This window comes from Diceros bicornis, chromosome 20 (genome assembly GCF_020826845.1).
Source record: "Diceros bicornis minor isolate mBicDic1 chromosome 20, mDicBic1.mat.cur, whole genome shotgun sequence".
In the NCBI taxonomy this organism is placed as follows: domain Eukaryota; kingdom Metazoa; phylum Chordata; class Mammalia; order Perissodactyla; family Rhinocerotidae; genus Diceros; species Diceros bicornis.
This window is the reverse complement of record NC_080759.1, coordinates 29,174,896-29,202,640: the sequence shown is the minus strand read 5'-3', so window position 1 is coordinate 29,202,640 and position 27,745 is coordinate 29,174,896. Positions and strand designations below refer to the sequence as shown.

At 39.1% G+C, this 27,745-nt stretch overlaps 2 protein-coding genes across 6 annotated transcripts in view; one reads left to right on the top strand and one right to left on the bottom strand.

Moving 5' to 3' along the window:
• The first annotated feature begins 28 nt into the window (after positions 1-28).
• Positions 29-14,163, top strand: PTGER4 (prostaglandin E receptor 4). 2 transcript variants are annotated; one of them, XM_058564183.1, is made up of 4 exons: positions 29-171; positions 325-566; positions 1,013-1,946; positions 12,192-14,163. In XM_058564183.1, the coding sequence occupies exons 3-4, from the start codon at positions 1,065-1,067 to the stop codon at positions 12,780-12,782; spliced, it is 1,473 nt and encodes a 490-aa protein (XP_058420166.1). In that variant the 5' UTR covers positions 29-171; positions 325-566; positions 1,013-1,064; the 3' UTR covers positions 12,783-14,163. The 2 variants fall into 2 exon arrangements, with proteins under 2 accessions (XP_058420166.1, XP_058420165.1); XM_058564182.1 differs by having other exon boundaries at positions 29-566.
• Positions 14,164-24,953: 10,790 nt separating this feature from the next.
• TTC33 (tetratricopeptide repeat domain 33) overlaps positions 24,954-27,745 on the bottom strand; it is a 44,938-nt gene continuing 42,146 nt past the window's right edge. For all 4 annotated transcript variants that reach the window (XM_058564180.1, XM_058564179.1, XM_058564178.1 and 1 more), the window contains exon 5: positions 24,954-27,097. In XM_058564180.1, coding sequence (XP_058420163.1) covers positions 26,744-27,097 — 354 coding nt within the window. In that variant the 3' untranslated portion in view covers positions 24,954-26,743. The remainder of the gene's footprint in view (positions 27,098-27,745) is intronic.

The following is a 27,745-nucleotide window of genomic DNA, read 5'->3' as shown; positions in this document are numbered from 1 at the left end:
TTGCAGCAGGAGAAAAGTTTGTACAGAGGCTGGAAGGGCGAGAGCGGAGCTCGAAACCCGGCAGCCCGAGAGGAAGAAGATGAACGGCCCCAGGTCAGAGCCTCAAACCGAGTGGACCTCAAGCTGCCCCCAGGGCGCCAGAAGCGACTTCAGCGGCAGCCACCAGCCCCGGTAGCCGCCCGTACTGCCCAGGGCTGGGGAGGAGGGTGGTCCGAGCCGGGGACTGAGACTCAGTGCCACCTGCGCGCGCGGCCGCACATCTGAGCGCTGTCTGCCCGCGGACCGGACCTTCGGGCTCTGCAAATCTTGGACTCCTCTTTGCAGAAAGAAATTCAAGATCAGGCTTCGCTGAACCATTCCGCTGCCCTTCTGGTTCTCCAAGTTTTTGAAAGCTGGCCACTGTGACCCCAGTTCCGGAAAACTGGCAGCCACCGAGACCCGGCTCTGAGAAGGCAACAGCTTAGCAAGTTCAACACTGAGCAGGGCGAGACTGAGGGCAGTTTGGAGGCGTGTCCAGGACATCTGAGACTTGCCCCTGCGGGCTGCCACCGTCGCGGCCACCACAGGTGAGATGGGGTTGGGGGCGCTGAGCAGAGAGCGGTGGGCGGACGCTCCGCGAGAGGAGCCAGGGAGGAGAGCGCGCTCTCCAAATTGTCTTCCATAATTTGTTTTTAATGACAATTTTATTGACTCAGAATCTGTCGGGAATAAGAGCGAACCACTTTTCCCTTGAGATGTCTTGTTCATCTTGGCAGTGGAGTGAGTTGGGTTGCGGGGGAGGAGGAGAGAGTGGCAGTATCAACTTATAAATATTAATATCAGTAGACTGATGCTGCTGGCAGGACACATCCGGAGCCTAGAGATTTCGGTAGCAGCAGTTGGTAAGTGGCTACAATCCACAATGTAGGATCGAGTTGCTCCCCTCGTCTCATCGGCATATTGTTTCTTGGGCGCGGGTCTGACACCTTGCGAGTGGTAATTTTCGCTCACCGCGCCTTTGTGTCTCTCCTAGCATCCCCAGACCCAGACTCACACTCCAAGGCTGCATCCTGCCGGCCACGACCATGTCCACCCCTGGGGCCAATGCGTCCGCCTCCTTGATCGCCAACTCCGACATCACGAAGAGTCCGGTGACCATCCCGGCAGTGATGTTCATCTTCGGGGTGGTGGGCAACCTGGTGGCGATCGTGGTGCTGTGCAAGTCACGCAAGGAGCAGAAGGAGACGACCTTCTACACGTTGGTTTGCGGGCTGGCGGTCACCGACCTGCTGGGCACGTTGCTGGTGAGCCCGGTGACCATCGCCACGTACATGAAGGGCGAGTGGCCCGGGGGCAAGGCGCTGTGCGAGTACAGCACCTTCATCCTGCTCTTCTTCGGCTTGTCGGGCCTCAGCATCATCTGTGCCATGAGTATCGAGCGCTACCTGGCCATCAACCACGCCTACTTCTACAACCACTATGTGGACAAGCGGCTGGCGGGCCTGACGCTCTTCGCCGTCTACGCGTCCAATGTGCTCTTCTGCGCGCTGCCCAACATGGGCCTCGGCAGCTCGCGTCTGCAGTACCCGGACACCTGGTGCTTCATCGACTGGACCACCAACGTGACGGCGTACGCCGCCTTCTCCTACATGTACGCGGGCTTCAGCTCCTTCCTCATCCTCGCCACCGTGCTCTGTAACGTGCTCGTGTGCGGCGCGCTGCTCCGCATGCACCGCCAGTTCATGCGCCGCACCTCGCTGGGCACCGAGCAGCACCACGCGGCCGCCGCCGTCGTGGCCTCGGCCGCCTGCCGGGGCCACCCGGCCGCCGCCTCGCCCGCCCTGCCGCGCCTCAGCGACTTTCGCCGCCGCCGGAGCTTCCGCCGCATCGCGGGCGCCGAGATCCAGATGGTCATCTTACTCATCGCCACCTCCCTGGTGGTGCTCATCTGCTCCATCCCGCTCGTGGTGAGTGGCCGCACTGGGGCCCCGCTCTGCCCTTCTGCTGCGTCCCCCTTCCTCCTCCGTCTCCCGTCCCTCCTTTCTCTCTTATTCCTTGGCGGTGAACTCGTCCCCTCCACGTCAGGGCCGGGATCCCCACCTCGGCTTCTCAGAGCAGGCCCAACCTCCCTTCAGGCCGCGTCCCTAATGAGATTTTGCAGGTGCTTTTCCCCTACATCCCCGAGTTTCTTTCCCCGAAAGCCGGTTTCCTTTCCCTCCCGGGACAGCCCCTACCCGTTGCTGCCTGACATTGGCCCTGAGCCTGCCGGGAACTCCCGCCGCCCTGTGTCAGAGGTGGAGGGGAAACCGCTGTGTGACTTAGCCCCGTCCTGCACGCTGAACCGCAGAATCCGAAACGTCAGGGGTGGTGATCTCTTTGTGCACACCATTCCTTAGGGCAGTGGCGTTTTTGGTATTTTGGTTTATGCAAGGTTCTTTGGTAGATTTACATAGAATTTTAGGGCTAGGGAAGATATTGGAGGCTTTTTGTTCTAATCTAACTCCCTTACTTTACACAGGGAGTGACTTGCTTAAAATATGTAGGAGAACCACACTGTCAAGCTGGAGTCCGTGCTCTTTACCATGCTGTGCCCTGGGACAACATCTCAGTGCACACGCAGGTCACAATTCCTGCACAGGACATGGCCCAGACTCGGGTTCCTTCATTCTCTCTAGGTGCCAGGCAAGCAGGGTTTCTCAGGGGGCCAAGATGGGCAGGCTGCTCTATGTGGGGTATTGAATTTGGATTCTCAGCAACTGGGAGAGGTACAGTGCCACTCAAGGGAAATGGAGATTTAGAGACGGTCATCATGTTGTTTACCAAGCCAAAACCCCACAGCTTGTGAGGAACCGCAGACCCACCTGACTCCAGACCCTGCTCAAGTACTATTACGTCATGTCTCCCTCCTAGAACACTTCTCATTTTGGCCTTCCTACAGTGTGTGTTTAAGTTTGGGTACACTTCATTTTTAGGACACCACTACCTTTAAAATTGCCTTTGGATTAACTTTCAAAATGTTATAAGCAGAAACGTTGAAAACCTACCTTGTTCTCCTCTACTTTGCCCGTCATGAAAAGGGAATGTACCAGAAACTGATAGGCAGAGGAACGCAATACTTTATCTAGAGTTTCTCTTGAAAGCCACTAGTTCTGAATTTTCCATCTCTCAGAACACTGCATTCCTGGAAATTCTAAACTACCAGCTCAAAAGGAGATGACTTCTCTTTCTTATGCTGATTGGGAACAAGAGAAAAGAAATGTAATGGACTGTTATTCCTTCCTTTCCCTTATTAATACTGTCCGGGGATCTTTAACATAAAAATATCATATCTCTGATAAAAGTGACTGTAAATGGAAGGAACTGCGTGGGGGCTGAGAGCCAGAGTACAGTAGCTTCTTCCCAATTTGTATAAACAGAAGTAAATATAATTGGCCAAAAGGGCCTTTAAACCATTCCAGGACCCAATATACAGAGTTAAGTCACACTTGAGCCACATAAATATATTTTACTGTCTGTAATGGCAACTCCGAATAAAGTGAGATTTTGGAAGAAACAACTTTGTTCCTGCTGGGGTTCCCTTCTCTGGCCTCTGCCTTATGTTCCACAGAACAGTAAATGACAAAGTGAGTGGTCGTTATTTACAGAACATCCACTTGAGGGAACTGAGGAATTAGAGCTAGAAGGTTAGCCACATGCACATACTTTTTAAATGTGTTTTGGTTGGAGGTAAGCATGTGAAGCTACTGATGACTGCACAGTCACAAATGAATTAATTGTTTTCTTCCAGCATCTAGAGAGGCATAAAAGCTTAATTCATCTTATGGGCTGAAGTGACAGACCTGGCCCTAAGGTGGGGCCATTTATCACAAAGCCTTTGAAATTATTTGAGAAGCTAGAGGCAAGAAATTATAGGAGCTGTATTTGTGGTTTGCAAATTAACTACATTTTAACTAACAAATACTATCCATTCTATATAAAGTCAGTAACATGTAGTAGATATTAAGTAATTTTACTTTGAAAATTGAAACTGGCTCAGCTAAGAAGTTAATAGACAGTGAAACACAGAAATCATACAAGTAGTAGTAGCTTCGGTTTGTAGCCTTTAGTTTTGGCTCCCAAAATCTAATTTCAGAATCAGTTTAATTGTAAATTAATGATAAGCAAAGGGGTCATTATACTACCAACCCACCCACCCACAATTATGAAAGAATTAAAAGGGAAACATCCACAACTCTAGTCTTCGTTGGCTTACTTTTACAACTTTCTTGTTTTTTTTCATGTTTCACATATTCGTATTGTAATTTAAAGTTTCTGAACTCTCTGACATTTAAAGCAGTCGGACCTTTCTTCAGTTCCAAGGAGACTAATGAAGCAAATCTGTTAACTTTATGAAACTGAGTTGGTTGCTAATCCTATTTGAGGAAAATCAAACCCTTCATAACATTTAAAACGCTTCGGAATGACTAATAGAGCAGAGATAGTTTACTTGGGATTTCAGAAAGTTTGACACAACATAAAAGGAAAACAAGCCGTCACTGAAAAGCAGCCAAGTTTTTGTCTTTTGGACACCAGGGAAGAAAAAAACTATAGTGGCTCTTAGAGAGCAGTTGATATTGAGTTTAGTATGAAAAGTTAATTTTAATTTGTCATCCAAAATATATATGTCTCATAAATAGAGCTTGGAATGGAAATTTGAGGAAGGTTGGGAAATTAATTGTAGATATAAGGAACTGTGCTGAACTTGCAAAATTTTCTAAAGTGAGTCATAGTCAATGAACAGAGAAGGTGTAAGTACAATCTACAAGGAACCTTACAAGACGAGATTTAGTGGGAAGGTGATGCTTGTCATTTTGTCTGTTCAAAGAAATGAAAGAGTCTAGGCTTAAGATAAATAAAAGGGATTGAATTCTTCAGAAATATGCAAGCAAGACAGCTTCATAAGGTCCCTGTGTTAAATGCTGTAGCTAGATCAACTTCTGGTGCCTAATTTTGCAGTTACTAATGTTAAATAATGATTATAATCAAATCTTTTGCCTCAGGACTAAACAGTTACACTGTAGCATTTGGAAAGGCGTTTTCCCCCATGCACAGGCAAGCCAAGGCCATGTTTATTGCTTACTTATTTCTTTTATTTTCTTCCTTCTTGCTCTGAAATAACAAGTATGCATCTCTGGTAGGGGTAAAATGGCCAATTTGATTAATCTTCTGCCTTGGAGGGTAAAACTTAGGTCTTCAGGAAAACAGCTTCCTGTAAGTGTTTATTTGGTTGCTTACCGTAAACTAGTTGTCTCTATAAAGCTGTCAGCAGCATCTGATCAGCGAAGGTTTATTAGGACAGGTGAAAACTTCATAAATAGATACACTTTTGTCTACTGTGGGCAAACTGGAAGTAGAGTCATTAAACAACTGATGGGATTTCAGAGGAGTAAAAATCACATCTTTAGGTACAAGAGTAATGCCATAAATTTGGGTACTAGAACAGCAGAACCTGAAGGATTTGATTATTTTTCAAATAAATTCAGCTAAGTGAAAAAATAGCAATTCCTAAAAGCAATTTTTTAGTCATAACATGAAATTGGTGACCCAGTAGTAGTACCTTAAAGACTCCAGGGTAACATAAAAGTGAGTTATTTCCACATCCAGCATCTCATATGAATCTTGAAAAAAGCTCTAGGAAGAAAGTGGGGCTGCCCAATATTTTCACTCTTTCTGCCCCTCAATTTCCTCAACTGCACATGAAGAATCTCTATCATTCTGCATCTTACTGGGTGGCTGTGGATCAGTCCTAGTCTAATGCTCTTTTCACCATGCTTGGCTGGCCTGTCAAGGCTTGGTTTTATTAAACATCTACTAACAAGATTTTTTTCCCCTAGAGCTGAAGTGATTCTTGTAGTCTCCTATTAGAATGTTGAAACTTAGAGTTAAAAAAAAAAACTTTAGAAACAAATTTTTGATGTAGAGACTGGCCTGTAGAGATTAAGTAATTTGCCTGCAGTAAATGGCCAGTTAGTGACCCAGAGGGAAGGAAAATTGAGTTCTCTCACACCACCGCCCAGTCAAGAACTCTTTCCGTTATCCTTTACTTAAAGAGTCTTTTTGTCACCAAAATAAAAAAGTGATAAGAATTTCTAGTAACAGCTGTGTCAATTTTGGACTCTTCACAAGGCAGTTGATAACTGAGCACACACAGATAATTCCTTTTATGTGCTTGGAACAGAACAAGTAGCACACACGCACAAATCTTGTCATTTATTAGAAAGCATTTCGACTTTGATGGTCAATAGCTAAATTGGTCTAATCAAAATTTCAACGTTCTTTTTCAATTAGACATTCCCTACCAACAGGTTCTCATTCGGGAAGTACATGTTTTTGATACTGTGTCATTAGCTGTACCCCAAAGCTACCACTAAGCTGTGATTTTCAAATTATTGATATATTTCAGTTGCCAAGCTTTCACATATGGTTTACCAAAAAAGTAACGACAGCTAACAAATATGTTAAATGTTAGGCATTTTACTAAGCGCTTTCATAATCTGTACATAAATTATAAGGAGCAGAGCCAGGATTTGAACAGAGGTTGGTTTGATTCCAAAGCTTAGGCATTTGCCTCTACAACATCGAGCTTTTCTGTCATCACATCTTTTTGATTTATCATATTTTCTCCAAGTTATGTTCCAAGTTTCCTGAACCCTAATCTCTAGGCATCCTCAAGAAGTTGAGAATATTTGTAATGTATGCCAATATTAATGATAAACTATGTGCACAAATCTGCAGCTACTGAAAAACGGACTAACAATATTAAAAGAGAGTATATATGTCATTTGTATTCAGTGAATTCTTTTAAGGTATTTTTCCCCCTGACTCGGAGGTTCTGTCAACAGCACACTCTTCCAACACTGAAAATTGCATGAATGTGTTTATTTGTTTAACATACAGGGCCTGTTAGACAAGAATTCCAGAAAAGTGCTGTCCCCTTCCCACGTGACATTGAAGTACTGCTGTGTATATTCCCATCCTCATCTGGGGTTTCCCCGTTAGGGGAGAGCAAACCAAGTAGCCTTTAAATAAGGCAGAGATTGCTGTATTTTTTCGAAGGTTACGACGTACGTGGAGCTTTCGTTCATTTTTGTCTTTTTTCCTCTATTTCAAGTCAATATCCGTTGAAAACATGCTGCAAAGGAAAACTCATCTGTCTTGATTCTTTTCAAATAATTTGACCAACTTTTGAGAATGTTTTTACCTGAATTTGGAATGTTGCTTTTTAAACTCATCTTTTTGCTACCCCGTGCGCTCCCCTTTACTGAAACTAAGTGACTAGGTTCGTTGGCTGGTGTTCATTGTAACCCCCATGGAAGTCTAAAATAGGGCTTCCTTTCATTCCGTTCTTCAGTAGTCAATATTAATTTCTGCTGGGGATGAAGTGAGGTGCAGAGAGGACTCTTTCTTTGCCTCTTGTCACTTTTGATTATGGAAGCCCATTATTAATGTTTTTACAACATTCAGACTTTTCTAAAAGGTCATAGAAATTTAAAAATAAAATGCTAACTCCTAATACATTCCTTTAAATAGCTACAAATTTCATTCCTTTTATATCCATTTTAACTCTTCAAAAATTTTCCTCCTTTCAGTAGGAACCATGTTTCCTTTGAGGTAGCGGTGGAAGAAGCAACCAGCAACAAAACATTAAAATGTCAAAAATATCAGAAATGCAATGTTCAGACTTAACCAAGATTCTGTTCTGAAAGAGAGTCTCAGAGATGGCTGGGCAAAAAGCTTCTTAGGAAGGCCCCGTGGGACCAAAAAGTCCCAAGTGGAGCAACACTGCCACCTAGAGGCTGGAAGTCTCAAGTCCGCACAAACTCTGCCATGGTTTTTTTCTTGTAGACGACACGGAGGGCCTGATGGTAACAGATTTAATCCATCATTTCTTTTACCCTTAGGAACGGAGTACAAACGGTCCCGACATACGGTTTCTCGACTTTACAGTGATGTGAAAGTGATATGCATTCAATAGAAACGGTATTTCAGATTTTGAATTTTGGTCTTTTCCCGGGCTAGCAATACACAATAAGACACTCTCGTGATGCTGGGCAGCGGCAGCGAGCCGCACCTCCCAGTCGGCCTCTCCATCTCGAGGGTTGTACCCATACAACCATTCTGTTTTTCACTTTCAGTACAGTGTTTAATAAATTGCATGAGATATTCAACACTTCATCATAAAGTAGCCTTTGTGTTAGATGATTTTGCCCTACCATAGACTAATGTAAGTGTTCTGAGCGCGTTTAAGGCAGGCTGGGCTAAGCTATGATGTTGGGTAGTTTAGGTGCATTAAACACATTTTCCACTTATGATATTTTCAACTTACAATGGGTTTACCTGGATGTAACCCCATCGTAAGTTGAGGAAGATCTGTATGTGATGAGTAAAATATAGACCTCATACTTTTTACCAATAATCCCATTGCTGGGAGATAACTGTTAAACAGAAAGCCACCCAGACTGGTAGAACAGAAGAAGCAACATGGAGGTCATCTGGAGACCTGGAACCCAGACCAGAGTGGGTCACCAACAGGTTGGGGGACCTGGATAAGTTCCTCAACACCTCCAGGTCTCAGTAACACTTCATATGAGAATAGGCCCATAGACCTAAGAGAGATTAATCGCTCAGCACGCAGACACAGCTGAGAACCTCAATAAAAATTATGGGAGGAATGAGGCCAACCCGTGGCACAGCGATTAAGTGCACGCGCTCAGCTGCTAGTGACCCGGGTTCGGATCCCAGCGCGCACCGGCGCACCGCTTGTGAGGCCGTGCTGTGGCGGCATCCCACATAAAGTGGGGATAGATGGGCAAGGATGTTAGCTCAGGGCCGGTCTTCCTCAGCAAAAACAGGAGGATTGGCATGGATGTTAGCTCAGGGCTGGTCTTCCTCAGCAAAAACAGGAGGATTGGCATGGATGTTAGCTCAGGGCTGATCTTTCTCACAAAAAAAAAAAAAAAATTATGGGAGGAAGAAAGCAAGATGCTTTGTTGTACTAGGTTTTGTAAAGATAGAAAATCAGTCACGCTTTGTCTTGATAGCATCATTTATCCAAACAGAGTTTCTCAAAGTATTTCAAGAGAAGTCATCATAGACTGCTGTTCATTCTAGTTCAGTTTTTATGTAGCTGTCTTCTGGAGATCAAGGTATTAATGTCATCATAGAGCCATTTCATCATTTTATTCTATGAAAGTTACATGACCATAATTCCTTATCCAAAACATTTAGGGCTGGATGTGTTTTAGAATTCAGAATTTCTTGGCTTTTAGAAAAGTCATTTAGTAATACACTGTATAATATGTAATAGCCCCAACAGAAGTGGGCCAGCACCTCTGAAGAAAAACATAGGAATATTCACACTAAGTGGAATAAATAAAACTATAAATAGCCTCATGATCTAGTCAGCTCAAGTTTTGCTGCCAAAATAAGTTTAGGTCAGCTTTTGCAACCAAAAATAAAGCAAAACAAATGAATAACAACAAAGCAAGAGCAAATGAACAACAATTTCTTGATAAAGGATTATGGACCTGGAGCTGACTTAAGGTCTAAATTCCAGTGAAGGGAGAAATAGAAATACAGTTACACCTCACTGATCTAGCATCATCTAGGAATAAGTTTCATATGAATAGAATTTTTCAGATTAGTGAAATTTCTTTAAACGTTTTAAACTTTTCTTTTATCCAAATTGTTACAAATCTTTCTAAAATATCCCTATTCTTTCTTAGTGATTCATACACCATGAATACTAATTATTCTACTGTATAGTTAGGTAGCAATGTCCTCAAGTCTTGATATAGTTAGATATTTGCCTGAAGTTAAATGGTTCCAGCTATGCTTTTGTGAGTTTTTCTCTCTTTTTTTGGTTTTTATGCATCCTCCTTGGCTGTGAGACTCAGCTCTTAACTTCTCCCTAATCTAAAATAATTACTAAAGGCAAGTGATAATTATTAAATAATTACTAAAGACAGGTGGCAATTATCTTAAAACCACTATTTTTACATGAATTATAGGTGAGATTTTTATCCTAGTGGAATTAGAAGTAAGATCTAGACAAAATAATAATAACAATACTTGAAGAGTAAATTTTTATATATATTTGTTTTATTGAGATATAATTGACATATTACATTATATTAATTTCAGTTGTTACAAACATAATGATTCAATATTTATATATATTGCCAGTTGATCACCACAGTAAGTCTAGTTAACATCCATCACCACACATAGTTACAAAATTTTTTTTTCGTGTTATGAGAACTTTTAAGATCTCCTCTTTAAGAGTAAATTCGAGAGTGTACATTTAACAAGTGCTTTTTCTTCTAAGGAATAAAATGAATATCTTCCTTAAGTTGACACAAATTCATGCTCTCTTCATTGAATCCTTTGAAGTTCCCAGAAGTTGGCGTATCGTTTCAGTCTTCCAAGACTTTCCACATGGAATTACCTCTACTTGAAAGGTTATATCGTTCTTTCTAAATTTAGCGAACTCTCACTCATCCATTGAAACTCAGTGCAAGCTTCCTCTCCTCCAGGAAGCATCTTCTGAAGCCCTCCCCTTCAGATCTGGATTAGCTGCATACACCTGCATTAGTGTATGTATTTCTGCGATTTCATTCAATCACCTGCAGTAATAATCTGTCTACCTTCCTGTCTTCTGCACTGTGGGTTACTCTCTGCTTTCAAGAAGTTTATGGTATTTAATGCAACCTATCACAATGCCTAACCACACAATAAGTGCTTACTGTTAAATGATTAAATTCATGAAAAAATGTGAATAAATAAGTGATTATAGTAAGAGCAAACGTTTTTGACTGTGAAAAATAAGACTCAAGGGCCGGCCCGGTGGCTTAGCGGTTGAGTGCGTGCGCTCCGATGCTGGCGGCCCGGGTTCGGATCCCGGGTGTGCACTGACGCGCCGCTTCTCTGGCCATGCTGAGGCTGCGTCCCACGTGCAGCGACTGGAAGGATGTGCAACTGTGGCATGCAACTGTCTACTGGGGCTTTGGGGGAAAAAATAAATTAAAAAAAAAAAATTTAAAAAAAAAATGACTCAAAAATAGCAAACAGGTTGTTAGGGTCCTCTTGCATTTCCTTCCTTTAAGCCATACCTGGCCTGTGGTGGGCTGGCAGACATACATGCCTCTGGTCTTAAACAGCTCAAACTGCACCAGAATGAGTTGTCACCCCTACTGGTCGGTCCAGAGTGCCCTTTATCCATCCCTAATAGCATTTGGCTGTTTACTGGCTCAGATGCTCTACAAGCACAGAGGAGGGATCGATTCTGACTGGAGTTTCAGGATGGATTCACTGAGTGGCCGTTGTTGAGCAAAACTCTAGTTTGCAAGCAGCAGGGAGCCACTAAAGTTTTAGCAGCTGAGTAGCATAATCAGATCTGCATTTTAGAAATCATATTCTGGGGTGAGTTTAGAGGATGGATTGGGGAGGAGAGGAATTGGAGATGGGAAAGCTAGTTTTGTGGCTGCTGCAGTAATCCAGATGAGAAATGCAGTGGGGGGAAAAGACTTGGAACAGGTCTTTGAAGGAAAGGTTGATAACACTAGATGATGTTTATAACCAAGGAACAGACTCAGAGAAAATAAAAACTATTCTGTGGTCATTCTGAATGATACGAGAGTCAGATGTTGGTTTAAAGATTTCCAGTAGATCCTTTCTAGACTCTAAAATAAAGGAATCTCTGGGCTTGTCTGTGATGATTAGATGGTTAGTTGACTTACAAAATGAGTTTCATTTAAATATATAAAATGGCAGCTGGAATAAGGGATGTCAATGGCTACTGGAAAAAATAGACCTCATTATAACTACAAAAACTTAAAAGCACTCACAGAAATGAAGTTCGTAAAATGCTTCTCAAGGGAACTTTATGCATATGTTACCTGTACACACATTGCATTTCTGTATACCATCTTTGATCTAGGGAAGATATTTATAAGATAGTTACAAACATATTTAAACTTATACTAACTCAAAACATAAATGTAGTGTTACAACCAGTGGATTTTCTGAGGCTTATTGTGTAAGCTGTTCTCTTTTTGTCACCTATTACCAGAAAAGAGGGCAGTTACCTAATGTGGCTAAGTTAGACATTGCATGCAAATGTTTTCCCCATTGATTGATGATAAAATCTAAATGTGGGCATCTCATTTATGCAGGTGCGAGTGTTCATCAACCAGTTGTATCGGCCAAGCTTAGAGCGAGAGATCAGCAAAAACCCAGACTTGCAGGCCATCCGAATTGCTGCTGTGAACCCCATCCTGGACCCCTGGATATACATCCTCCTTCGGAAGACAGTGCTCAGTAAAGCCATAGAGAAGATCAAATGCCTCTTTTGCCGCATTGGCGGGTCCCGCAGAGACCGGTCCGGACAGCACTGCGCAGACAGTAGGAGGACATCTTCAGCCATGTCTGGCCACTCTCGCTCCTTCCTTTCCCGGGAGCTGAAGGAGATCAGCAGCACATCTCAGACCCTCCTTTACATGCCAGACCTCAGTGAAAATGGCCTTGGAGGCAGGAATTTGCTTCCAGGTGTGCCTGGCATGGGCTTGACCCAAATAGACACCACCTCACTGAGGACTTTGCGAATATCAGAGACCTCGGACTCCTCACAGGGGCAGGACTTGGAGAGTGTCTTACTGGTGGACGAGGTTGGTGGGACTAGCAGAGCTGGGCCTGCCCCGAAGGGGAGCTCCTTGCAAGTCACGTTTCCCAATGAAACACTGAACTTATCAGAAAAATGTATATAGGAGCTAAGGAAAGAAATACAGCACTATTTCTGGAAGCTTATAAAATCCTGTGCAATAGACACATAAATGAAGTGTTTAGCTGTGCTCAGAAGGGCTATTTCTGTCCTAGGACTCACATTAGAGAACATCCTGGCTTTTGAGCACTTTTCAAACAATCAAGGTGATTCACATGGGTCCCGGGGTCTGAAGCACATGGGTTGCCACCTCACTATGACACAGGATTTTGGTCACAACCTGATGGCTGGGAAGATCTACCCTCAGTTTTTCTACTTGACAGGAGGATGGCAGAAGTTTTGCTATTTTCATAACATCGTGAGCTTTATATCTGGCACACAGCAGAAGGCCGGGTACAGAAGGGCTCTATTCCAATAAACTATGAGGACTATCTTATGGATGATTTAAGTAAGTGTCTCACTAAAGCATGAAATGTGAATTTTATTGTTGTAAATATGATTTAAGGTATTTAAAGTATTTTCTTCTCTGTGAGAAGGTTTATTGTTAATACAAAGTATAATAAAATTATGATAACCCCTGTCCTCCCAGTATAACCAGCTGAAGTTGCAGATGTTAGATTTTTTTCATAAACAAATTCAGCCAAGATGTTGAAAATTCACAGTGAAACTCATATCTATAAAATGGATATAAATTTTTAAAAGAAAGTTTAGTACTGTTAAAGGAATAAAGAAAAATAATATTTAAGACATGAAAATTATAGTCCAAAATATTAAAGTTCTTTCCAAGCTATGTGTAATACATAGTGAAAAATTTTTAGTGATGGCTATATGTGTTTACCCAGAAAACTGTGATTTCAGGAGACCCTAAAATGCTGGTAAATATTTTCCACTTTTGTCCCCACTAACTGGTACTTTTTAAAATGTAACATAAATTTTAAAAAGTCTTTAGTAAATAACACATAATTGAAGTGTATAATATAAAAATAAAAAGTCTAAATAGCTTGTTTTCCCCCTGAAAGTGCGCATAGTTTTACTTTCCTAAGGAATGATCTAGAATATCCTTTAAAATTTAAGAGGAAGACAGATTGCACCATAACGACCTTTATGTGGAAGGAGTGGTTAAATCAGCCTTTCGCAGATGTCATAAGAGTTGAATAACTCTTGGCAGTTGTTAAGGGTGCAGAACTAGAGCACATAAGGGTTATCTTCTACCAGTTTTGTGTCACACAGAAATGCTGTACACATATTTGAAGGACCTTTTTCAAAGAACTATTAAGCATGTTTTGTTGCTTAAAGTGTTTTTGTGAATTGCTTGGTTGTAATTAAATTCTGAGCCTGATAGTGATACGGTTTTAAAAAACAGTTGTAACAACTGAAATTATTTTGGAGATTATAATAAATAAATACACTCAATCTGAGTTCCGTAAACTGTGTGATTTTTGTTTGTTTCTTTCAGGTCATCTGCTGTACCCTTTTAAATTGGAATATTTAAAAATTTTTATTTTGAAATAATGTCAAATTTAGAGAAAAGTTGGAAGAATAGTACAAAGGCTTGGATCCACTTAGTGGAGAGTGGTATTTAGAAACCAAGATCTGGGTGCAAGGTGTACTCAGAAATCACCGGTTTGCATGGATGGTGGGGGAGACAGTATTCATGCTTAACTTGCTACAGGTAAAGAACCCAAATATTTATTTCAAAAAATTAGCATAAACTTGTGCCCCTTCCTGCTTGTAAGTTCTCTAGATCAGTGCTTCTCAAACTTCAGCACGCAGAAGAGTTATCTGGAGAGCTCTTGAAAACACAAAGTTTCTGATTCAGTAGGTCAGGGGGTGTGTACAGGGGAAGCTTTTCTAAAAAGCTCCTAGGTGATGCTGACGCTGCCAGTATTAGGACACACTTTGAGTAGCAATAATCCCCAGGAGCCAGGTGATGATTTGCTATTTGCAAGTTTTTAAAGATATTTTTGGATGATGTCAGAAAAACAGGACTGTTACCTTCACGGACCTGATGGCACAGTGATTCTCAGCTGAGGTAGGGATGGTTCAGAAAAGGAGTGTCTGGCTCAAACTTCTAAAATGTTCTATTTCACCATGCTAACAATGCCTAAGAAACAATGCCTTCAGAGAATATTTTACTTGTGAAAGAGGTTTTTGTTTTTCTCCCACGTATGCAGACAATGAGACAACACCTAGATTTATATATATATATTTACATACATATATGTATTCATCTGTGTTTATGGAGAAAAACAAAAGCTTCATTCACAACTCAGCATTACTAATACTCAAGGCATAATCTCACTCACCCTTCAAGTTCACTGTCCAGACCGCTGATTCTGGCTTATTCTTTTTTTTAATTGAAATATAATTCACATATTATAAAACTTGCCCTATAAATTATTTTAGTATGTTCACAGAGTGCAACCATCACTACTTTCTAATTCCACAACATATTCATGATAACCCCAAAGAAACCACATACCCATTTGTAGTTACTCCCCATTCTCTCCCCCAGCCCCTGGCAACTACTCTATCTCTGGATTTGCCTATACTGGACATAAATGGAATCATACAAGATGTGGCCTTTACGGTCTGGCTTTTTTCACTTAGCATATTTTCAAGGTCCATTCATGTTGTAGCATGAATCAGTACTTCATTCCTTTTTATGGCTGAATAATATTTTGCTGTGTGGATATACCACATTTTGTTTATTCATGAATCAGTTGATGGGCATTTGGGTTGTTTCCACCTTTTGGCTATTATTAGTAATGGTGGTGGCAGCATTTGTGTACAAGTTTTTGTGTGAACATATGTTTTCAATTCTCTATATACCTGTGAGTGAAATTGCTGGGTTATATGGTAACTATATGTTTAATTTTTTGAGGAACTGCCAAACTATTTTCCCAAGTGGCTGCACCATTTTACCTTCCCACCAGCAATGTACCAGAGTTCCAATTTCTCCACATCCTCATCAATACTTGTTATAGTTCATGTATTTGATTATAGCCAACCTAATGGGTATGAAGCAGTATCTCACTGTGGTTTTGACTTGCATTTCCCTAATGACTAATGATGTTGAGAATCTTTTCATATGCTTATTGGATATTTGTATATCTTCTCTGGAGAAAAGTCTATTCAAATCATTTGCCCAGTTTTTAATTGAGTTATATGTCTGTATTAGTTTACTAGGGCTGCCATAATAAAATACCACAGACTGGGTGACTTCAACAGAAATTAATTTTCTCACTGTTATGGAGGCTGGAGGTCCAAGATCAGGGTGCTGGCAGGCTTGGTTTCTCCTGTGGTCTCTTCCCTTGGTTTGCAGATGGCCGCCTTCTTGCTGTATCTTCACATGGCCTTTTCTCTGTACACATGCATCCCTGGTGTCTCTCCTCTTATAAGGACACTAGTTATATTGGATTAGGGTCCACTCTTAGGACCTCATTTAACCTTATCTCAAAGGCTCTTATCTGCAAATATAGTCACATTGTGGGTTAGAGCTTCATCGTGTGAATTTCAGGTGGACACAATTCAGTTCATAACAATGTCTTTTTATTGTTGAGTCTGGCTTATTCTTAAAAGAATAACCAAGGGGGAAAAAAACAAACCCAACATTGTTCGTCATCTATTCCACATTTTTTTATAAGGCTTACCAGCTGTGTTGTGCAAAGATGGTTTCTTGTTGCAGAAAACTTGTTCCAGACCATTTATAGCTTCAAATGTTCTATGCAAAAAAGTTCTGACTATCTAACTGGCTGGTATTAAATCCTACCTGTTCCTAGCAGGATATAGCAGACAGAAAGGTAATTTTAACACTATTTCATAATCTTTAAGACAATCTAACCTACCAGGTCAAACGTCAGAAAAGATTGTGAGGCTGGTAGAGATTTAAAGTGATACTTTGACTAGAAGACCGTGGAATGCAAGAGTCCTTGCCCAAAGCCCAGCCACCCCCTTCCACAAGTTTCTTATTGGAACCACAAAGACTAAGGGCCATGGAAAAATCAAAGCAAAGTTGTATTTACTGTTAGCTATGCCTTTGGCCATAAACCTTAATGCAGAAATATTCATTTTCCCAAAACTACTTGTACTAGTTTCAAAACAAAACAAGCCATGAAGTTTGCTCTCTTCCACCACTCCCCCCACCTCATGCCTTTCACCACCACCAAACCTCAGTCTAGGATGCTGCAAGTATGATCTCCTGACTGCTCTCCAGGTACATAAGAAATGGAACCAGAGAAAAAGAGACTCATAGCAAGAGAGAGCATTTGACCCTCTCATTTAGCATGGAGCTGCCCTGGGCCACACCAGGGGCTTTAGCCACAGGCTGGAAGCATTTTGGAAAAAAAGAAGAGAAGAGAGAAAGATAGTTGGGCCCCTTGTCCTTATATCAATATCAATATCTCTACCACTCATTCATGACCTTACCTTTCCAGGTCATCCACACCATTCCACACCATGGAAGAGGGGGACAGAAGAGAACACCAAACACATCTGTGTCCTAAGAACTTTTAACCACAGCAAGTCCACACACTAAAATCTGAACAATTAGGTAAACATTTCTCTTTCTTGAGAAGAGATGAAACAAGATTCAATGCAAAGGAGAAGCAAAGAGAATTTCAAGAACAATGATGAGAGAGAACTCAAGACAACAGCTCTGCAGCAGGCCAAGAGCACAGTGAACCAGACTGAGGCAGGAGAGGGGGCGCTAGGATGTCTCTAAAGTTGAAAAAAAAAAAAAAAGAAAGAAAAAACTGACAGATTATTTGGTGTTTGGCAATATTGAGGGGAGTGTTAGATTTCTATTAGATAGCCAGGGGGTAAATTAGCATTATATACATGGAAAACGAAAGAACAAAAAAACAAGGCAATTATTAACTCCATGAAAAACAAAGTACAAGAAAGGTAAAATAAAAATAATATACTAGGTGAAATCAACTATGTGTAATAATTACATAGTCATATAAAATAATGAATATAGATTGAAGCCAAAATTATAATCAACTGTATTGGAAATGCAGTCATAAGTAGTAAGTGTATATATTGGGGGAATGTAAGAGAGCTAAATCATATTCATCTATAATAAGAAATCAATATTTCAGGTTATGAATTTCTAAAAATGAATAAGCAGTGAAATCACAATGATATATATACGCTTGTACACCAATCATATCTGTAAAAGTTTTATACTCTGGAAATACCAAGTATGCTTTAGAAACTCTCACATACTATTGGCGGGGTGTAAAATTGATACAATCATCTTGAAAAAATGAACTTGGCATTATCTACTGAAGTTCAGCATGTACACACCATCAATATGAATAATAACTGCAGGGATTGAAACATATGAAATACATCTCAATGCATGACTTCATAATGACACAAAAACAAAACAGAACATCTCACTTGTCACCTTTGGAGAATGCTAGTGGTAAATAAAGGGAAAGAATAACGCCTCCACTATATTAACATCCTTCACTACATATATTGTTTCCCAAGGTAACAAAATAGTTGATGAGGAAAAGTTTTCTTCAAAGATCAAGTCTTCTAGCAACAAAAGACTACTAATTATCACCATTTTGTAGCCTCTCATGAAATGATGGATCTAGGCAAAGAGAGTCAATCACTGCTGATACTACAAAGAGAAAGAGATAGCCAGAAATATTTGTCCTCTGGTCTAAGTACCCAAAGCCACCCACAATGTATTCTTGCAAAAAATTGAACTGAGCAACTTATAGGAAAATTTATAGGAAATGTAGGTGCAGAGGAACATTAATAACGTTAGGTGGGATGCAATAAACAAAACACAAAATGTGGAAAATTCTAAAGGACAAATGATTCAGTTCCTTTAAAAATAAATTGCAAGGAAAAAAAAGGAAGAGGAACCTATAGATTATAAAAGACTAAAAGACATATCAACAGATGCAATGAATGGATTTTGGATCCTAATTTAATCAAACTATACTATCACTCAACGTGATATAATGACAAGATTCACACTGTAGCTGTTTTTAAAACTGAATTTGTAATTTAAAATCTTCCCAAAAAGAAAGTGCTAGGCCTAGGTGACTTCACTTGTTAACTCTATAAAACACTATTAAAATAAATACCAAATCCAAAGAAACCCTTTGAGAATAGAGTAGGTGAAAATACTTCTCAAATTTTTAAAATGAGGTCAACATTATCCTGATTCAAGAACTAAAAAATATTACAAGAAAACTACAGACCAATATTCTTCATGAACACAGACATAAAACTCCTTAATAAAACATTACCAAAGTGAATCAAGAAAGATCTAAAAAGCATAATCCATCATGACTCAGTACAGTTTATCCCAGAAATGCAGCTGATTTAACATCTGAAAAATAAATGTAATTCATCATATTAGCAGAATAAAAGAGAAAAATCATATGATCTTCTGATGGATGTAGGAGATACATTTAACAAAATTCAATACCCACTCATGATAAAAGGTGTTTAGCAGGCTAGGAAAGGAACTTTCTCAATTTAATAAAGGACATGTATATAAAACTACAGTTACCATCATACTTAATGCTGAAAGACCAAAAGATTATAAATAAGGCAAGAATGTCCATTCTCACAGCTTCTCTTTAACATTGTACTAGAGATACTAGCCAGTGCAATAAAGCAAGAGATGGAAATAAAAGGCATACAGTTTGTATAGGAAGAAGGAAAACTGTCTTTACTCACAAAGATATGATAATATATGTGGAACATCCTAAGGAATCTACAAAAAAGCTAATGCAACTAATAAGTGAATTATGAAAGTTGTAGGCTACAAGGTCAATATATAAAAATCATTTCCATTTCTATGTAATAGTATCAAATTGGAAAATGAAATTTTAAAAACACTCCTGTAGTAGCATCAAAAAACATGAAATATTTAGGAATAAAATTAACAAAAACATGGGCAAGACCTATTCACATAAAACTAAAAAAACATTACCAAGAAAAATTAAAGACATGAAACAATGATATGCCATGATCATGGATTCAAAGACATGATATTGTTAAGACAGCAATCCCTCCTAAACTGATTTATAGGTTCAACACAATTTCAGTCAAAACCCCAGAAGACTTGCATGTAGATAGAGACAAGTTGATTTTAAAATGTACATGGAAGGGCAAAGAAACTAGAATAGCTAAACAATTTGGGGGGGAGAGGAGTTGGAAAAATCACACTGATTTTTAAGGCTACAATTTTTAAGCTATAGTAATCAAGACAGGGTGGTATTGGCATAGGAATAGACATATAAATCACTGTAACAGAATACAGAGCTCAGACAGACTCTCAAATACATGGTGAATTGCTTTTCAACAAAGATGCCAAGGTATTTCAATGGGAAAGGACAGTTTTTTCAATGAATAGTGTTTGAATAACTGGACATCAAAAAAATGAAACATGGGGGCCAGCCTGGAGGCATAGTGGTTAAGTTTGCATGCTCCGCTTCCACGGCCCAGTGTTTGCAGGTTTGGCTCCCGGGCGTGGACCAACGTACCACTCATCAAGCCATGTCATGGTGGCATCTCAAATAAAGTAGAGGAAGATGGGCACAGATGTTAGCTCAGGGCCAATCTTCCTCAGCAAAAAGAGGAGGATTGGCAACAATGTTAGCTCATGGCCAATTTTCCTCATTAAAAAAAAAGAAACTCGACCTTTACCTCATATCATACATAAAAATTAACTTGAAATGGATCATAGACCTAATTATAAAAGCTAAAACTATAAAACTTTTAGCAGAAAACACAGAAAAATCTTTCTGATCTTGGAACAAGCACCAATTTCTCAGCACACAAAAAGTATAACCACGAAAGAATAAAAGATATAAATTGGAAATCATCAAAATTAAAAAATTCTGCTCTTCAAAAGTTATCATTAGGAAAACAAAAAAGGCAAGGAAACTATCAATAAAATGAAAAGACGACCCACCAACTGAGAAAAAATACTTGCAAATCATATATCTGACAAGCAGTTCATTTTGAAAATATGTAAAGAACTCATACAACTTGACAACAAAAAAAATGAACAACTGGATCAAAAAATGGGCAGAGGATATGAACAGACACTTTTCCAAAGAAGATATTCAGATGGCCAACAGGCACATGAAAAGATGTTCAACGTCACTAATTATTAGGGAAATGTAAATCAAAACTACAATGAGATATCACCTTACACTCGTCAGAATGGCTATAATTAACAAGACAAGAAATAACAAGTGTTGGAGAGGATGTGGAGAAAAAGGAATCCTCATACACTGTTGATGGGAATGCAGCCACTATGGAAAACAGTATGGAGATTTTTCAAAAAACTAAAAATAGAAATACCCTATGATCCAGCTATTCTACTATTGGGTATTTATCCAAAGAACATGAAATCAATAATTCAAAAAGATGTCTGCACCCCTATGTTCATCACAGCATTATTCACAATAGCCAAGACATGGAAGCAACCCAAGCGCCCATCAATGGATGAATGGATAAAGAAGATATGGTATATATATACAATGGAATACCACTCAGCCATAAAAAAAGACAAATCGTGCCATTTGCGACAACATGGATGGACCTTGAGGGTATTATGCTAAGTGAAATAAGTCAGACAGAGAAAGACAAATACCGTAGGATTTTACTCATATGTGGAAGATAAACAAACAAATGGATAAAGAGAACAGAGTAGTGGTTACCAGAGGAAAAGGGGGTGGGGGGAGGGCAAAAGGGGTAAAGGGGCACATGTATATGGTGACAGATAAAAACTAGCCTATTGGTGATGAACAGGATGCAATCTATACAGAAACTGAAATATAATATTGTACACCTGAAATTTACACAATGTCAAAAGCCAATATGACCTCAATAAAATTTAAAAAATAAATAAAAATTAAAAAAAAAAGAAAACAAAAAGGCAAGGCACAGATGGGGGCAAAATATTCATAATATATATATATCATAAAGGATTTTTATCCAGAATATAGAAAAAATTCTTACTACTCAATAATAAAGATGACCCAAATAAAAAATGGGCAACATATTTGAAGAGCATTCCCAAAAGATATACAAATACCAAATAAGCATATGAAAAGATGCTCAACATCATCAGGGAGATGCATATTAAAACCACAATGAGATAGCACTACACATCCACTAATGTGGCTGAAATTAAAAACAATGACAATACCAACCATTGACAAAGATATCTCGCAACCAAAATTTTTTAATACATTGCTGGTTAGGAATGCAACGTGATACAAATACTTCGCAGAAGTTTCCCAGTCTCCTCTAAAGTTGCACATATACTTACCATAAGAACAGCAATTCCACCCTCAGGTATTTACCCAAGAGAAACGAAAACATGTATCCACACACAGACTTGTGACATATATACATAGCAGCTTTATTCATAATAGATCAAAACTCAGACGTTCAACATCACAGATGTCCATCAACAATACAAATAGCTACAAATTGTGGTATATCCATACAACAGAATAATATTCAGCAATACAAAGTAACACATTACTGATGTACACAATAACATGTATGAATCTCTCCATGGATGGATTTCAAAAGTATTATGCCGAACACAAATGTCAGACACAGAGTACATATTGTATGATCTATTTATTTGAAATTCTAGAAAAGTCAAATCTAATTTATACTCACAGAAAGCAGATCAGTAGTTAAATAGTGCTGGTTGTTGGGGTGGAGGGGAACCGGCTGCAAATGAGCATTGGAGAACTTTTTGGGTGATGGAAATATTCTACATCTTGATGGTAATTGCGATTGCGTGGGGGTTCACGTTTGTCAAAATTCCTCAAACTGTAAATTTACAATGGGTGCATTTTATTATACGTAAATTACACTCTTAAGAAAGTTGACAGAGTGCACAGAGGCTATCATGATTCATTTCACATTCTTTCCTTCCAATTAAATCTAGAGTCAATACTGTGGTCCATCATAATTCCAAGTCAGAAGGCCTTTTAAAGATCCTGAACAAATGTTTACATGTTGACTTGTAATTAACATTACCCATTTTCAATAGAATTTCCGTGATTTAAAAAAACGTAAAATTAGAAAAATTTCTCCAATTTAGTTTTTAATTTGTGTCATGCTTACTTTGAAATATAATCTGCACTAATCTTTGTTGTGGTTTGAGGGAGTCATAAAATAATATCCCTTGCCCCCCCTGACTTCTGTGCCACTTGAGAGAGAAAAAGAGTCAAGCAGATGGAGATTCAATATGTCAGATTTATTGCTGAAAAAGTCTAGGTTAGAGGATACAATTTAGGTTTGTGTCAACAATGGCCACCTAATATCAAACCCAGAATTGGACAGACCTGCTCACCAAGGCACGGGCAGTCCTACACAACCACAGGTCTCCCCCTGCAGAGGCAGAGAGCCTTCACTGCAGAACTTACAACACGTCTGACAAGAGACCACAATATAGGCTTTTTGCAGGCATGACAAATCCAAAAAAAAAAAGGGGAGAAAGAGGCTTGATTGTTCTTTATCCTAAATTCCCTTTCCTGGGGAGGTGGGAGGGAGGAGGGAAGGGAGAGATCAAGATCCCTTGGTTAATGGATATCCAAAGCAGCACTGTGAAAGGAAGCCATCCCCACCCTCTGCCTTCCCAAGAAAGAGTAGACCAGCATTTCTCAATCTTCCTTCCTTCTTGGCACACACAACTGGTGAAGTTCACACACAACACACATTAAGGCACAATTCATGGTACACTACCTATACGGCCACCCCTTCTCCTCCATTCAAGTGGGCACATTTAATTGCAAGTGACTAAAGTGACATATTTCGTTTTAATTTACTTTAGTAATGAGTAAATCATTTACAAATTTCTGTATTTTACTATTGGTTAAAAAAAATTACTTTCTCAATCCTAAAATGCCATCAATCACAAAATACACCATCAGTTTAATAATAATCTCTCAGGAAAAAAACATTTAATATATCCATTGATTTGAAGATAATTATGGAACTATGGTTCTTGTGTGAACTCACAACTCATTTAGATACATGTATGTCCTGAAATCAAAGTCCAGAGTCAATTTAGAAGGGCTTCTGAACCACGAAGCCCGAAATTAAAGAAATTATTGACAATTTTCCTACTGTTGGGAAAGGCAGTGAAACAAGCTTCTGACACTACATAAAGCATAATTTTCAAACTGAAAAAGCTATAATGGTCGGTTATAATCATGGAAACTCTAGCTTTCTAAGACAAACTTTTTTACTGTCTTCAATATAGTTTTGCCATATAACATCAGTTTCAAAGCTTTTCATACTTACACTACTACCATTAAATTTTGTACATAGGCCCCAATTGTAGATCTAGGTTCTGTGATCTATACTTTGCATGTCTTTTCCATGTTTACATAGCATTTATTAGCATACTTAAGGTAAATACTCTATAATCTAAGAACCTGTTGTCTAGAAAATAATATGTGATTCTCAAATTATCAGGCATGGTCTGGATGTGTAGTGTTCTGACTAATGAGTGTCTAAGACATACAATTTTTAAACAAGAATAATACGAATTATATTCAATATAATTTTAGTGTTAGTGTTTTCAGACAGTATATTAAACATCTTTAACTAAATCACTACCATGAACATCAATTCTTCTTCTTTCAGATTCAAAAGGATTTATTACAGTTAACAAGCTTAGTAAATGTCTGTATATCAGAGTTCACATCTTTATAAAATAATGTATGCATTTTCCTCTTTATGCATACAAGAGTGTTAGCTAAGCATTTTGGGGGGCCTGGAGAAATGAGCTGCCATTCTTCTCCATAATTCACTATTTCTTTTTCTCCTCCAACTTATGTCTAAAACATTTTATTTCTTATATCTGAGTAAGGAAGAGACTAACCTGGCCTACCAATGTCAATACAGAGGAATCACTAGGTTCTTGAACAGAATCCAATGGCTAATGCACTCCACCCTGGGTCCAGCCTCTTTTGGGGTTGAGGCATAGACTTTATGACAAGAATAACCCCCAACTGATAGCCATCTGTCCTGTAACATCAGAAGTAGTGACCTCTCCCTTTCAGATACGGAAAAGATTACAAAGCAGTTGTCTTCCTTTCTTAAAATCAAAAGAAACTGAGGTTAAATATTTCCAAAGTAATTCAAGTTCTTCATAGAAAAAGCTAGCATTTACTGAGTACTTCATATACGAGACACCATACAAGGTGCTTTATATATTTTATTTTCACATAAGAAAGAAATTAAATAAATCAATCTAATTTTTCAAAAGCTAACAACACAAAATAATAGGCAAATATTTAAAATTCAGAAAAAAAATTTATTCACAAATTACACAATAAACACACATTACTCAAAACAACACACCAAGTGGTAAATGCTCACTTCTCTAGATACTCAACCATCCACTCTTTGAGGATCTTCCTTATTAAACAAAATAAAATATAATTAATATTTGTTGTTTTGGATCATTCTAAAACTAACCTCTCTAACGAGAGCTAGCTTTCTGATATAACTTTGGGGGAAAATATAATACTTTTCAAGGCAAGTGCCGACTTCTTCAACTCTGAAAAAAAGAGATAAGCATTCCACTAAAATAAAAGTTTTAAAAATCATCTCAGAAAAATGTAGACCATTACTTACATGCTCCAACAGAATAAAGTAAGATTCCTTAAAATAAAGTAACTTACTTTCATCTCTAACAAGGATAAAATTAATTTTACGCCAATAATAGCTTCCTGAGTGTCAGAAATATCAGTGCCAAGCAGTTATATATACCTGTTCTACAATATATGTAGTATAAAAATAATATTTCACATTAGCAATGACAGTACTGATCTGTGGATGTAATTGTGGCCTTTCAATTTTCTTCAATATATCATATCCTTCTCTACTCATGGGATTGTACCATAAATCACATTTCAGTTTCCATGTACACTGTGCCTAAGTCATTCACTCATTGGTACTCTAATAACATCCCTACTTTTATTTTTAGAATGATATAATTTAGCCATTTAAAATTGTGATTATTTCTCATTTCACTGAGTAGTTCTAAAAAAGTTATCTAGAAAAGGAATTCCAAACCATCAGCTGGAAAGTTATAAGCAAGAGACAAGTTATTTTCAAGGTTTTTAAGCTTTTAAAAACCAGGAGAAGAAAATACTGCTTTTGACTGGGACAACATAGCAGTACAATTTGTTATGACATCTATAAGAGCCATTCATTTAAAAAACGCACATCTTAAAAATTACTTGCTTGGGGTAAGGACTACTCTATCTACTTCAACAATTAAAAAAATAAAACCATCATTCTAACATTTATCAGTACTACACTCATCTAACAAATACTGAAGGAGGCAACTATCATTGTTATAATAATTTTAAAGTCAAAACATACGCACAAATCAGAATTAAGAGAAATTTCAGAAAATGTTCAGAATGTACACATTTGCATGCATTTTCAGCTGAACTTTCAAAGATCTCACTTGTAACCCAATGACAACTTTGAATCAAAATGAACATCAAAAATATTCAAGCTTTGTGACAGACTTACTCTAATGAAACAAGAAAAATAGAAGAGAGAATAGTAACAGCAGTATATTTCTAGGAGGGAAAGAAGTCACCTACTTGCTTTATCATAAAACAAAAGTCAACAAGTCAACATTTTAATATAACACTGGCCATCAGGTTATTCACTGTTTAAGAAGTCACTTTCAAGTTGTGTCTTTAAAATGTACTCCTTATATATCTGGATTAAATTAAGTTTATTAATCAAAAACCATTGTACTCAGAATTCTAATCTTAAGGTTAAATCATAACTTATCAAAGCATAGTCCAAACACTATACAATAATTCTACCATTTAGTTTTTATATGCCTCATCTGAAAAACATTTCACAAACAGGAGTTTTCCCCTGTTTCTCCAGAGTAAATGTCCCTATGCCTACAACTTAAAATGGCAATCAAAAAGAGATTCCAATAATTCTTGCTATTCTTCATCGGGCTTTGATAAAAACAGAACCATCTGGGGGGGTGGCACCATCTTCCTTCTCAGTTACAGTCTCCACAGTCCCAGAAGCAGACACGATAACCATTGTTTTATTTGCTGAAACCGTCTTCTGTTTTTCAGCAATAGCCGCACAAACAGCAACAATCTCATCACTTTCAAAGTCATAGTCAGGAATTGACTTTGGTGAGAAATGGGTCACTTCCGCTGGTGCTTCACTTTGTTTAATCCTCTGTGCTACCTTCTGCTGCTCCTGAAGCGTTCTTGCCCAAGAAAGGTCTTCTTTCCATATTTCAGGGTTCATTGGGTAGATGTGAAGAGCTACTTGAAAACTTCGAATTGCCTAAGGGAAAAAAAAAGGTCAGAGTTTTTCCTTTGCCTTGTTTTAAAAAATGAGTGTATCGGGGCCGGCTGGTGGGCGTAGCAGTTAAGTTCCCGTGCTCTGCTTCGGCGGCCCGGCGTTCACAGGTTCGGATCCCGGGCACACACTGACGCACGACTTGTCAAGCCAGGCTGTGGCGGCGTCCCATATAAAGTAGAGGAAGATGGGCATGGATGTTAGCCCAGGGCCAATCTTCCTCAGCAAAAAGAGGACTGGCAACAGATGTTAGCTCTGGGCTAATCTTCCTCACCAAAAAAAAAAAAAAAGAATGTATTGAATATAATCCACAAAATCCACTTATATAAATCTTTTGTTTTTTGTGAGGAAGATCAGCCCTGTGCTAACATCTGCCAATCCTCCTCTTTTTTTTTGCTGAGGAAGACTAGCCCTGGGCTAACATCTGTGCCCATCTTCCTCCACTTTATATGGGACGCCACCACAGCATGGCTTACCAAGCGGTGCGTCGGTGCACCCCCGGGATCCGAACCAGCGAACCCAGGCCGCCACAGCAGAGCATGCACACTTAACCGCTTGCGCCACCGGGCCAGCCCCTACATCGTTTTTTTTTAAATGTATTAGAATGTAAGGATGGAAGTTAGGGCTATGCCC

Bases quoted from the DNA above. Each gene is read 5' to 3' on its own strand.
- PTGER4 (XM_058564183.1), top strand. From the start codon at position 1,065: ATGTCCACCCCTGGGGCCAATGCGTCCGCCTCCTTGATCGCCAACTCC. The intron at 1,947-12,191 runs GTGAGTGGCCGC...TCATTTATGCAG, and splicing joins TCTGCTCCATCCCGCTCGTG to GTGCGAGTGTTCATCAACCA.